The sequence below is a fragment of the Centropristis striata genome, chromosome 23, assembly GCF_030273125.1.
Source record: "Centropristis striata isolate RG_2023a ecotype Rhode Island chromosome 23, C.striata_1.0, whole genome shotgun sequence".
NCBI lineage: Eukaryota > Metazoa > Chordata > Actinopteri > Perciformes > Serranidae > Centropristis > Centropristis striata.
Genome location: NC_081539.1, coordinates 1,163,236 through 1,176,904, shown reverse-complemented (window position 1 = coordinate 1,176,904; position 13,669 = coordinate 1,163,236). Strand labels below are relative to the sequence as shown.

General features: G+C 34.4%; 2 protein-coding genes across 2 annotated transcripts in view; one reads left to right on the top strand and one right to left on the bottom strand.

Moving 5' to 3' along the window:
- The window catches only part of nub1 (negative regulator of ubiquitin-like proteins 1), a 16,535-nt gene extending 16,120 nt beyond the window's left edge, over positions 1–415 (top strand). The window contains exon 15 of the mRNA XM_059326939.1: positions 251–415. Coding sequence (XP_059182922.1) covers positions 251–384 — 134 coding nt within the window. The 3' untranslated portion in view covers positions 385–415. The remainder of the gene's footprint in view (positions 1–250) is intronic.
- Positions 416–3,984: 3,569 nt separating this feature from the next.
- On the bottom strand, positions 3,985–9,363 carry LOC131962398 (gamma-crystallin N-B-like). The gene is made up of 5 exons (XM_059327397.1): positions 9,343–9,363; positions 6,939–7,117; positions 6,668–6,824; positions 5,331–5,476; positions 3,985–4,138 (listed from the first exon to the last, which is right to left on the bottom strand). The coding sequence occupies exons 1-5, from the start codon at positions 9,361–9,363 to the stop codon at positions 4,003–4,005; spliced, it is 639 nt and encodes a 212-aa protein (XP_059183380.1). The 3' UTR covers positions 3,985–4,002.
- Between the last annotated feature and the right edge of the window lie 4,306 nt (positions 9,364–13,669).

Genomic DNA, 13,669 nt, shown 5'->3' with positions numbered 1-13,669 from the left:
GTCCTCTCCCCTCTGCTCTGTGTAAACAGCCTCTCCTGTCCTCTCCTCTCAGCTCTGTGTAAACAGCCTCTCCTGTCCTCTCCTCTCTGCTCTGTGTAAACAGCCTCTCCTGTCCTCCCCTCTCTGCTCTGTGTAAACAGCCTCTCCTGTCCTCTCCTCTCTGCTCTGAGTAAACAGCCTCTCCTGTCCTCTCCTCTCAGCTCTGTGTAAACAGCCTCTCCTGTCCTCTCCCCTCTGCTCTGTGTAACAGAGGATAGTGAGCTGGTGAAGGAGGTTCTGGAGGACCTGTCTGTCCATGAGGAGGATTATCTGGACCTGACTCTGGAGGAGGAGAACGAACTGATCACCACCATGAAGACATACCTGAGGAGACACACACACTGACACACTGACACACACACACACACACACACACACACACACAGTCACACACACACACCGTGTGACACACTCACACTTATACAAACACACACACACACACACACACACACTGACACACACACACACACACACACACACACACACTGACACACTGACACACACACACACTGACACACTGACACACACACACACTGACACACACACACATACACTGACACATACACACACACACACTGACACACTGACACACACACACACACACACACACAGACACACACACACACACATACACACACACACACACTAACACACACTGACACACACACACACTGAACACACACACACACACACACATTAACACTATGAAGCAATAAGTGTTTTTCTTTCTTTGACGTTAAAAGTTTCCAGATAATGAGTTTGATTTGATTTCAGCAATAAATAAATTAATAAATAAATGAATAAATTCTAATTTTGTTTTCAAACGTTTGGAGAAACAAAGTTTAGTTTGTTGACGTTGTGAAAACGAGTCGACTGTTTGTTTTCATGTTTCTTCTGAATGATGAATATTATTTTCTACTTTGTTGGAGAAACCAAAGGAAAGTTATGAATGTTGTGAAGCTTCTTCTGTTCATATAAAAACATTTTCATCATTGGAAAAGTTTCTGATTCTTCTTTTAACAACTGTAATCATTTACATTCACAGTTTTTTTTTGTATTTTTTTATTTATTTTAAATAGATTTTAAATACTTTTTAAAATGATAATAGTCTTTAAATATATTTTTATTTGTAATAATTTACATTTATAGTTATTTGTATTTTTTTTTCTTAAATAGATTTTAAATACCTTTTTATGATAATAGTCTTGAAATGTATTTTTAATTTGTAATAATTTTGATTTATTTATTGGATTATCTTTCCTTTTTTTTAACATTTATAATCATTTAAATCATTTAAACATTTATGATCAAATATTAGATTTTTACTTCTTTTATTTATTTATTTTCCAGCACTGAAGTTTATGTCAACGTCCAATAATTGAAATTATTAAAATCAGGCGACATGTTTCAGGTTCAAACTGAACAGTTTAAATTATTAAAAACATTTTTTTCCTTTTTGCCTCTTTTTGTGTGACGTCAGGCATCGATCGGGTCAATTTATATGATTTTATTTAATTTTTTAAAGTTATTTTTTGGGCCATTTTTCAGCTTTTTAAAAAAAAAAATGTTTTTTTAATTTTTGGGGGGATTTGTAAGATTTAAAGTTTCAATGCAAGAATTCACATTTCAGGTTGATTCAGATCAAGTTGACTGTCATGAAAAAATCTATGTTTTTCTTTTCCAAATGCAACAAAAATAGAGTTTCCTGTTGGACTAAAATTTAAAGAAAATTGAAAGGAGTCTGGTGGAAATATTTTTGTTTCAAAAACAGATTTCACTGAAATCTGAAGAGACGTGAGTTTGGTGGAAAGATTCTCGTTTCAAAAAACAAAACATGCAGACAGATTTTACTCAAATCTGAAGAGAAAAAAAGAAAAACGTGAGTCAAGTTTGGTGGAAAGAAGCTCAAAACTTAAATCGTGACTTCATCTTCAAAACCGTATTCACAGATTTTGCTAAAAATTTAAAGAAAACTTGAGTTGAGTCTGATGGAAAGCAGCTCATATTTTAAAGAAGAACATCAGTCAAAACTTAATGACATATTTCACAAAAACCGAAATCTGCAGAACTGTGTTGACAGACTAACGTCTGAACAGAAGGATTGACAGTTTTCTCTCAAATCTGAAGAAAACTCAGTGAGTTTGGTGGGAAGAAGCTCGTATTTTAAAGAAGAACATCTTTAACCCTCCGGAGCTCTGCTGCTGGCAGCTTCCCTCTAAAGTTTTGTTTTTCCTACAAGTTTCCACGTCCCATGAACGCATCAACTCTTTATCAGCAAAGGTGGAAACCACCTCAACCAAGTTTAACACGATTTTACTGAAGCTTTTGAAGAGATTCTTTTGAATTTTGCAGTTTGCATTCAGCATTTCAATGCATGTTTAATGCAATCTTTTGTGTTTAATGTTTTTTGTAATTTTTTGTGTGTTTTTTGTAATTTTTTGTGCATTTTTGTTTTTATGTGTGTTAATTTTTTAATGCCATTTTATGTGTGGTTTTTTTTTAATGTTTTTTGTAAAACAGTAAATAAAAAAGTGTTTTCTGTGTGGTTTAGTGGGTTTTTATGTGGGTTTTTTTTTGCAATATTATTGTTTTCTTGTGTTTTTTTGTATTTTTTTGTGTTTCTGTGTTCAAAATGTTGATCCAGTAAGTCAAAATGAAAAAATAATAACCTGGTCATATAGGTGAGGTTGTATTGAAAACAATGATACCAACATGGCGTGGTGAACACTGTTTAAGTGGTTTATACAGAATGAAAAGGAGTCAAAAACCAACAGAACAGCCTCAGACTCCAAAGGTTTAAGGTCCCGAAACGATCCCTCTCATACAACTGTCATATAAATGTGATTTATAAAAAAAAATGTTTTCCACTTTCACCGCATCGAACCTTTTAGCAGCTTCAGACCTAACAGAGATATAAAAATGTTTTGTTTTGTTCTGTCTTTTTTTATGTTTTAATGCGCTTTTTTCCCTTTTTGAGAAAATCAGGTGTTCTTATGACAAAGACACAAAATATGCAATATTATAAATAATAAAGTCTAATAAAGTGGAATATTTGGGGTGAGCTTATTACAGCCTTGGCTAGATCAATAATTGATAACTCCTTGGTGTGTTGGGATTGATATAAAGAACATTTTTATGGAGTTCAGCCTTTTTCATTGCCTGCATTTTACAAGATAAAAGAACCATTGAAACTGTGATTTATCTCTGCATCAGACCTAAAACCAGTTTTCCCTTTATTTTGAAGGGAGAGGCTTAGATTTATTAAGTATTCATGGGAAAATCATTATATTCTGTCAGGATTACAGTTTATCAAAAATATGTGTTTATAATGGGAGTCAATGGGACCAAAACGGGCCCTAAGGGTCAAAGTGTGACTGTTATCTCCTATTCTATACACCTTGCAAAAGAGGAATTTGGGAATTTTTACAATTATAATAAAAAACAAACCCTGGCCAAGTTTCATACGATCAGCCTTTAAACTGACTGATATATTGAGAATCAGAAACATAAAATTAGCTGACTGTAGTCGTTTGGTCCCTAAGGAGCCTAAAGAAAGAAAGTGAGTCTGGTGGAAAGATGCTCGTTTCTAAAACAGAACGTCTGTAAAAAAAAAAAAAAAACACCTCGTCAGATTAATTTACTGACTATCGAACCAGTTTCTTCCTACGATAAACGGCAGATTTGTGGCGATATTACGTGGCGTTCAGAGGGTTAAAATCTGATGTTTAAAATACAGAAAGAGAGTCCAGAACGCAGCGATGGCCTGGTGGAGCTGCAGAGAACGTTCCACCTTTAGAACCCACAAACCTCGGCTGGCACACAAAACAACACACACACAAAGTGTTTGATAAAAAACCTGTTTTCTCATCGTAGTTCGGTTTATTTATTGTACATGATCACAGTAGAGGGGGGGGGGTCGGGGGATGGGGGTCAGAGGTCAGAGGTCAGAGGTCAGAGCAGCGTTTAGAAGTAGTTGACGACCCTGCGGATGGACTGGATGTTGGGGTTCTGGGCCTGCCACTCGTTGTGGCTGCAGTAGTCTCCACGCTCCACGATGTACATACGGCCGCGGAAGTTAGGCTCCTCGTACATCACCCAGCTGAGAGACACCAGACGGTTAGTCACAACACTGGTCTACTGGTTTCACTGGTTTCACTGGTTAAACTTAGTGGCATCATGCACAGAAAACATCAAGGAAAGTGAGTGGAGTTTGGTGCAAAGATGCTTATTTTTTTGCAAAAGACTGTAAGCAAAACTGTTGACAAACGTCACTAAAATCTGAAGAAAATTTTAATTCAGTTTGGTGGAAAGATGCTTATTTCTAAATGAGAACAACTATTAAACAAGTGTCTAAAATTGAAGGAAAAGTGAGTGGAGTTTGGTGGAAAGATGCCCAAAATTTAAAGCACATATGCAAAACTGTGTTGACAACCGTCACTAAAATCTGAAGAAAATGTAATTCAGTTTGGTGCATGTAAGCTTATTTCTAAAGGAGAACAACTATTTAAAAAAAAATGTATCTAAAATGTAAAGAAAAGTGAGTGGAGTTTGGTGCAAAGATGCTTATTTTTTTTGCAAAAGATGAAGTAAAACTGTTGACAAACGTCACTAAAATCTGAAGAACATTTTAATTCAGTTTGGTGGAAAGATGCTTATTTCTAAAGGAGAACAACTTTTTTTTAAAAAGTGTCTAAAATGTATAGAAAAGAAAGTGCCTATTTTCAAAGGAGAACAACTTTTAAACAAGTGTCAAATTTAAATAAAAGTGAGTGGAGTTTGGTGGAAAGATGCCCAAAATTTAAAGCAAAACATCTGTAAAAATGTTGACAAACATCACTAAAATCTGAAGAAAATGTAATTCACTTTGGTGGAAAGATGCTTATTTTCAAAGGAGAACAACTTAAAAAAAAAAAAAAAAAAAGTCTAAAATGTAAAGAAAAGTGAGTGGAGTTTGGTGCAAAGATGCACAAAATTTAAAGCACATATGCACATATACATTTGCAAAACTGTGTTGACAAACGTGACTAAAATCTGAAGAAAATGTAATTCAGTTTGGTGCATGTAAGCTTATTTCTAAAGTTGTCTAAAATTTAAGGAAAAGTGAGTGGAGTTTAGTGCAAAGATGCTCGTTTCTAAACCAGAACATCAGGGAAAAAATGCTTTTTATGCAAAAAAACAGCAAACAAGCATCAAGTTTTTTTGCTTCTTTTGCTTGAATGAACATGAGTGATTGATGACTGTGTGTGTGTGTGTGTGTGTGTGTGTGTGTGTGTGTGTGTGTGTGGACTCACGCTCCGTCTCCGTACACCTTGACGGAGTTGATGCAGTTCTTGGAGAGGCCGCGGCTCTGCAGGAAGGGACAGTCGTCGCAGATCTCCACACACTGACCGGAGAAGTTACAGGCCTCGAACAGCTCGATGCGGTAGTGCTCCCCATGCTGCCGCAACACACACACACACACACACACACACACACACACACACACACGTTAGGCCGATAACTGACTGAACATTTTATTCTCTCAATTTTCCTTCACGACAGAAAGTTAAAAGTTGAGCACAAGATAATCTGAAAGGTGAAACATTTCCAGAAAATACTGCATCTATTGTGTGTGTGTGTGTGTGTGTGTGTGTGTGTGTGTGTGTGTGTGTGTCCATGCATGTCTTATAACAGTTCCTCAGATTTACTTTTTCTCCACATTTTATTTGATTGTGATGCAGATCTGAGTGTTTTTATTTTAAAGATGCAGGTATTTCTAAATCTCTGAATCGTCTATTCATCTCTAAAATATAAAGAAAAGTGAGTGAAGTTTGGTGGAAAGATGCTCGTATTTTAAAGCACGACATCTGCAAAACTGAAAATCCGTAAAAACTTAATGACATATTTCATAAAAATTGTAAAGAAACATGAGTGGAGTTTGGTGGAAAGATGCACGAAATGCACGAAATCTGCAAAAACTGTTGACAAACGTTACTAAAATCTGAAGAAAATGTAATGAAGTTCGGTGGAAAGATGCCCAAAACATAAAGCACTAAACCTGCAAAACTGTGTTGACAAACGTTCCTAAAATCTGAAGAAAATTAAATTCAGTTTGGTGGAAAGAAAAGATGCTCGTTTCTGAACCAGAACTACGTAAAACTGAGTTAAAATTTCAATTAAATCTAAAGAAAATGTAATGACGTTTGGTGGAAAGATTCTCGTATTTATAAAGCCTAACATATTTAAAACCTCATTGACATATTTCACTAAAATCCTAAGAAACGTAGGAGGAGTTTGGTAGAAAGATGCTTGTTCCTGAACCAGGAACACAACCGAGTTAAAATTTCACCTAAATCTAAAGAAAATTTAGTGGAGTTTGGTGGAAAAAAGCCCAAGACTTAAAGCACTAAACCTGCAAAAATGTGTCAGCATACGTCACTAAAATCTAAAGAAAATTGAGTGAAGTTTGGTGAAAAGATGCTGGTATTTTAAAGCTCAACATCTTTAAAACCTCATTGACACATTTCACTAAAATCCGAAGGAGAGCGGGTGGAGTTCCTGTCTGAAGAAAATCCCTTTTTGAATTAAACGAATTTGGATCACACGACGAAGACGAAACTAGAAGCAGCAGGACGTGGGAGGGTCTCACCATGCGGATGGGCTTGCAGGATCCCATGTGGTCGTTGTGGGAGTTCCACCTCTGGAACTCGGGGTACTCGCCGTGCTCCAGGATGTACTGCTGGCCCTTGAAGTCGGGGTGGTCGAAGCAGATCCAGGCGCCGCTCTCCACGCGGATGGAGTTCACCCTGAAACAAGACAAACTCCACATGTTTCACTTCTGCTCGCTGCTCGTGTTCAACAAGCTGAAGACGAGTTCAGAGTTCAGAGTTCAGAGTTCAGAGGTCAGAGTTCAGCCTCACCTGTTCATGAAGCCGCGGTCCTGGAAGTTATCACAGTCTCCTCTGACCTCCAGCTTCCTGCCGGTGAAACATTTTCCCTCGTAGAAGGTGATCTGCAACCAAACCACAGTCTGAATGAATAAAATGTTGTCTCTGTTCCAGTCTCCTTGTATGAGACGTTGGGCATCGATCAAGGGGATTTATAAGATTTTATTTTATTTGTTAAAGTTATTTTTTGAGCCATTTTTAATTTTTTTTAATTTTTTTTATTTAATTTAATTTATTTTATTTTATACTTTTTTAATTTTTTATTTTATTTTATACTTTTTTATGTTTTTACTTATTTTATACTTTTTTATTTTTTTATTTTATTTTACACTTTTTTTTAAATTGATTTTTTTTTTTTTTTTAATTTTTTTAATTTTATACTTTTTACATTTTTTAAATTTTATTTTATACTTTTTTTAAATTAGATTTTTTTACATTTTTTACAATTTCTTTTTTTTTTGGGGGGGGGGGGGGCATTTATCCAATTTAAAGAGTTGATGCAGAAATTCCCATTTCAGGTTGATTTACATTCAGCAGCAAACAAACAAACAAATTCAGGAGCAAACAAAGAGACAAACAAATTGACTCTTAATAAATATATTTTTGTTTTTCTTTTCTACATGCAACAAAAATACAGTTTCCTTCTGGAGCGTTAATATTTATTTTCATTAGAAGTTAGAGTCTAAAACACAAAAACACAAAAGTGCTCTAAAGTTTGTGTCCAACAGATTTACTGACTGTACCATATGAGTCTTTTTAATCAAAGTGCTAAATGTGTCGCTATAGTCGACTAAAATTTAAAGAAACGTGAGTGAAGTTTGGTGGAAATCTGTTCAAAATTCAAAGCTTGAAATCTTTAAATCTGAAGTAAAGTGAGTTGAGTTTGGTGTAAAAAATGCCCAAAACTTAAAACACGAAATCTGCAAAACTGTATCAACATTCTTCACTAGAATCTGAAGAAAATTAAATTCAGTTTGGTGGAAAGTTGCTCATTTATAAATCAGAACGATGTAAAAAAAAACGAGTTGAAATTTTTACAAAATTTCTGAGTAAAATGTAATTTAGTTTTGGTGGAAAGACGTTTTGTTTCTGAGCTTAACAGCTTTAAAACAAAACATTTCTAAAGTTTAAAGAAAGTTGGTGGAAAGACGCTCGTATTTTAAGCATAACATCTTTAAAACCATATTCATTTTTTAGTTTCCACTAAAATCAGAAGAAAAGCGAATGAGTTTCTGTTTGAAGAAAATCCCTTTTTGATAAATCAGAAGAATATGGAACACATGACGGAGACGAAACTAAAAAATCAACAAAAATAAGTGTCACGTTTGCTTTTTAACTGAAGTTTAGTTGGAAAGTTTCTTGTTAAAGTGTCAAAGTTAAGTTATTTCTATTCATGTCCTCCAAATAATGAATATTGAGGACCTTCTTTAAAAAATTACATTTAAATAAAAAAAATTTAATTTAGAAATAAACAAACAATCAAACATTTAACTGAGTATCAACTACAGAAAAACCAATCATCAAAAAACAATCATGTGTTTAAAGTTGAACTAATTCTTCATGCTAAATAATTCAGAAAATGCTTGTTTTACATATAAAATTATAAATATTTGGGTTTTGTCCGACAAGACATTTTGTGATATTTTCTTTGCTGTTTTATGGATGAAATGATTCAATGATTAATCTAGACATTAATGAAAAAAGATAATTGATGATGAATTCATTCAGAAGTTGCAGCTGAAAATATTTCCCTTCAGAACTTCAGCTGCTAAACCAAAATCTGTTAAAAAAAAAAAAAAAAAAATCAAGCGATTTTAACTGCCGGTGATACTTACACTTCACCTGACACAAAACTTTTTGAATTTCTGGGTTAAATGTTTATTAAGCAGACAAATAAAACAGTAAAGTTTCAGAGTGGAGTTTGTCTGAAAAGCTTCTTTAAATATAAATGAAATTGAGTGAAGTTTGGTGGAAAGATGCTTGTTCCTGAACCAGAACTACGTGAAACCGGGTTAAAATTTCACTTAAATCTAAAGAAGATTTAGTTGAGTTTGGTGGAAAGTTGCCCCCAGTAATATTTCACAGACGTTTCACTGTTTTTACAATCGTAAACAAACTGTTTGATGGTGTTTAAGTGTAAATTCTCCACTTTTTAATAATAAAGTGTCTCAAAAAGTTGTTTTCTTGTTGTCCGCGTTAACCCTCTGAACCCCAACAAGCAGCTTCAGAGCGTTTCTTTCTCTTTTTACATCCTCCTATAAATCTATAATCCTGCAGCTTTATGTGCAGATTTTCAGACAAATCAACAACGACTTTGTTGTTGATTTGTCTGAAAAATCTGCAGGTTTAAAACACGGTTCCTCTTGTCGTCACTCACCTTTCCAGAGTACTGCGACATCTTTGCCCACTGGATGTTGTCCAACCTGGCCCACAACCACACACACAGTGTAACAGAGAAAAAGTTGGACCCCCCAATATATACGTCAGGGGACAAAGAGCGGCTCTAAAGGTTTCTGCTGCCTCGACGTTTCCCTTCATCCCGACCTGTCTGCTGATTCTGCTCTGTGTGTGTGTGTGTGTGTGTGTGTGTGTTCTTGTACTTCCTACATAGTGAGGACCGGAACAAGTTTTTAACCAACAGAGTGAGGACATTTGGGCCGGTCCTCACTTCTTTAAAGGCTTTTTTTTGAGGTTCCAGACTTTGTTTTAAGGGTTAAAGGTTACATGATAATGATAATTAACTGAAACTGTATTGTGTGGTTACAAAACTAACTACAATTATAGTGAAAATGTCCTTCGTTTTCCTCTTTGTGTTCAACTTTTTTCATACATAATGAAGATGGATCAGACAAAGGAAATAAAGGAAACATTTACTGTGACCTCTTTTAATCTCCCACCCAACAAATACCTCATTACAAAACACTACAACTAATAAAAACTAGACTAAAACTAGAAAACTCACTCTAAAAACTAGTTAAAACTAACTGGATTTGAAAAGAAAAAACTCACAACGAAATTAAAACTAAAACTAATGAAAAATCCAAAACTATTATAACCTTGGTAGGGAATTCACTGTTACAATGAGGGTCCTCACAAAGATAGAAGTACAAGAATGTGTGTGTGTGTGTGTGTGTGTGTGTGTGTGTGGACTCAATAGAATGTGCTTGTCCTGAGCTTTGCAGGGTCAATGATATTGCACATGCCACGCTTCTATAGAGACAGTGAAAGGACGGAGCGGCTTCTATAAACACACCAGTCTGTTGTGTTCTCTTTAAAAAATCACCTTCAATCCAACATTCATCATAGAGAGAGAGAGAAAGTGTTAAAACAGACGCTATCGTCAGTGGTTCAAGGACTTTCTGACGGTCCTTGAACGCATCATCTGTTGTAAAAAGTGTCCGTTACTTGTGTTAAATGTTGATTTTAGTGTCAGAATCTCTTTATTCTCCATGTGTCATTTAAAATAAACCAGTTTACACAGAGCAGAGAGGAGAGGACAGGAGAGGCTGTTTACACAGAGCAGAGGGGAGAGGACAGGACAGGAGAGGCTGTTTACACAGAGCAGAGAGGAGAGGACAGGAGAGGCTGTTTACACAGAGCTGAGAGGAGAGGACAGGAGAGGCTGTTTACACAGAGCAGAGGGGAGAGGACAGGACAGGAGAGGCTGTTTACACAGAGCAGAGAGGAGAGGACAGGAGAGGCTGTTTACACAGAGCAGAGAGGAGAGGACAGGAGAGGCTGTTTACACAGAGCAGAGAGGAGAGGACAGGAGAGGCTGTTTACACAGAGCAGAGAGGAGAGGACAGGAGAGGCTGGGAACATGACAATAGTTCAATAAGTGGAGAAAACTGGTTTTACTACATTCGTGACAATTGTGGACACTTGGAAAATGTTTCTATAGAAATTCAGTTTTATTCATGTCTAAAAAATATGATATATCAGAGACATTTTTTTTCTGTTTTCTGTCATTCTAACTGTGTTTTTCTGCACAAAGACTGTTGGAGTCGTTCTGATTGTGCTGACTCCATAAAGCTGCAGGACTATAGATTTATAGGAGGATGTAAAAAGAGAAATAAATGCTCTGAAGCTGCTTGTTGGGGTTCAGAGGGTTAAAGCAGACAACAAGAAAACAACTTTTTGAGACACTTTATTATTAAAAAGTGGAGAATTTACACTTAAACACCATCAAACAGTTAGTTTTCTTTATCCTGGTGGAATTTTTTATTTATGCCAAAGCAGGAATTTTATGGTGGAAATGTCCAAACTGTGATTTGAAGCGACGCACTGGAATCTTTTTTTCTGTTTTCAGATGAAACAAATAAATATAAAAGTGTACTTTTTTTCACCACTCAGGGAACCATCACTGTGTTTCTGGCGCCACCTGCTGTAAAACCTGCAACATCACAGCTCCATCAGACTGAATATCATCTTATTAAAACTAAATGACTTATCATTTAAAAAAACACAGATTTATCTGAAGTGCTGAATATTCAAAATGCATTTTTTTATTTTTGTGAAACTCAAATTGTTGTGTCTCCGTCTATTTTTAATGCAATACTTTCAGTGTTTGATTTTGACATAATCCATGATTATTAACATTATTTTATATTTCATAAGAAACAAACAAATTAGCATGTATATTGTATTTAGTAACTGAATGCATGCATGTAATTATTTAATAACTGAAGGCAAACAAATAAAAATAAATACATAAATAAACAATAAAGATATGAATAAATATGTTAATATATGTTAATATATTACCTGCAGTTAAAAATATGTAAGGTAAAATTTAGAAATAATAAAAAGATATATATATGTATGTATAACTGTTGGCAAGTGAATAAACAAACTACATAAAGTAAAAGTAATAAATATATATATATATATATATATAAATGCAGGTAAACAAATAAAAACATACATAAATTATGTAAAAGTAGTTTTAATTAAATAAAAAAGCAAAATACATAATGTAAAAGTCACAGTAAAAATTATACATAACTGCAGCAAAACAAATAAAAAAAGAAAGTAAAAGTAATTATACTAACAATACATAACTGGAGGCAAATTAATAAAGAAAGTATAAATAATGACGAAATATATAACTGCTGGCAAATAACTTAAAAATACATCATGTAAAAATAATAATAATGAAAATATACAAAACAAATATTATAATTACTTTTATTTAATTTTTCATTTTCTTCATAATGTAAAACTTTTAATAAAAATGTAAATAACTGCAGGAAAACAAATAAAAATAAAGTAAAAGTAATTAGAATAACAACACATAACTGTAGGCAGATTAATAAATAAACTACTTAAATAAAATAAAACAAATAAAGAATGAATACCTAATGTAAAAGTAACAATAAAAAATATACATAATTTCAGGAAAATTAATTAAGAAAGACTATAAAATAGAACTGCAGGCAAATAATTAAATGAAGCAGAAAGAAAGTAAATAGAGTTATGATAAAAATTTAAAAAAGTATTTAACTGCAGAAAATCAAACGGTCCCGTGATGTCATCGCTGTCTGAACCAGCCAGGACCGGTCTGCTCCAGTTTGAAACAGTCAGAACCGGTCTTATCCAGTCTGAACTGGTCTGAACCAGTCTGAACCGGTCTTAACTGGTCTGAACCAGTCTGATCCAGTCTGAACTGGTCTGATCCAGTTTGAAACAGTCAGAACCAGTCTTATCCAGTCTGAACTGGTCTGAACCAGTCTGAACCGGTCTGACCTGGTCTGAACCAGTCTGATCCAGTCTGAACTGGTCTGATCCAGTCTGAACCGGTCTGAGCTACTGAGCTAGCAGGAACTTTCCTTGTTGGGGTCAGTTCAGTTCTGCAAGTCGCCCAGGAAATATAACGGTACTTTCTTTAAGACATGTAAGTACTATTTTACTGCTTAATCAAAGTTTTAGCCGAGTTGTAGAAATAACAGCAGCTGTCGGAGCTTCAGGCTCGTCAGGCCTCAAGCAGAGGCAGCTAACGTTAGCTAGCATTAGCTATGAGAAGTCAGTTGATGTTGACAGAGAATTAGCGAATATTTCTATAATTTCAGTCAACGGAATAAAACCATACGGCTGAGGACTTATTGTAATCTGCAGAAGGTAAATACATGTGTGTGTGTGTATTGAATACTGTTCAAATTTGATGTTATTTGTGAAGGTTGTGATGCTAATCGCGATTACCGTGTTAGCATGCTATTCGCGATTGGCGTGTTAGCATGCTAGCGACATTAGCTTAGCTCTCAGTGTGGTATCAGTCCATGTTACTGTGGATGGATGGATGGATGGATGGATAGATAATAAAATACAATACAATAAAATACTGAGGTAGAATAAATAAAAACAACAATAGAAAAAAAACACACAATAGAACAAGGACACTATGATATGATGGCAACAATGCTATAGTGACTAGACGGTATATCATAATAATAATAATAATAATAGTACAGCATATAATATATAATATATTATGTAATAATAAATAGCAACAATATAAAATAAAATAAAAATAAATAAAATAATTATAAATAAAATAATATGACATATAATATATAAATATATAATAATAGTAATAGTAATAATAATAATAATAATAAATAAGGCCAGTATAATAATAATAATAATAATAGTAGTATATTACAGTATATAGTAATAATAATAATAGTAATGTCAGCAACAGTATATAT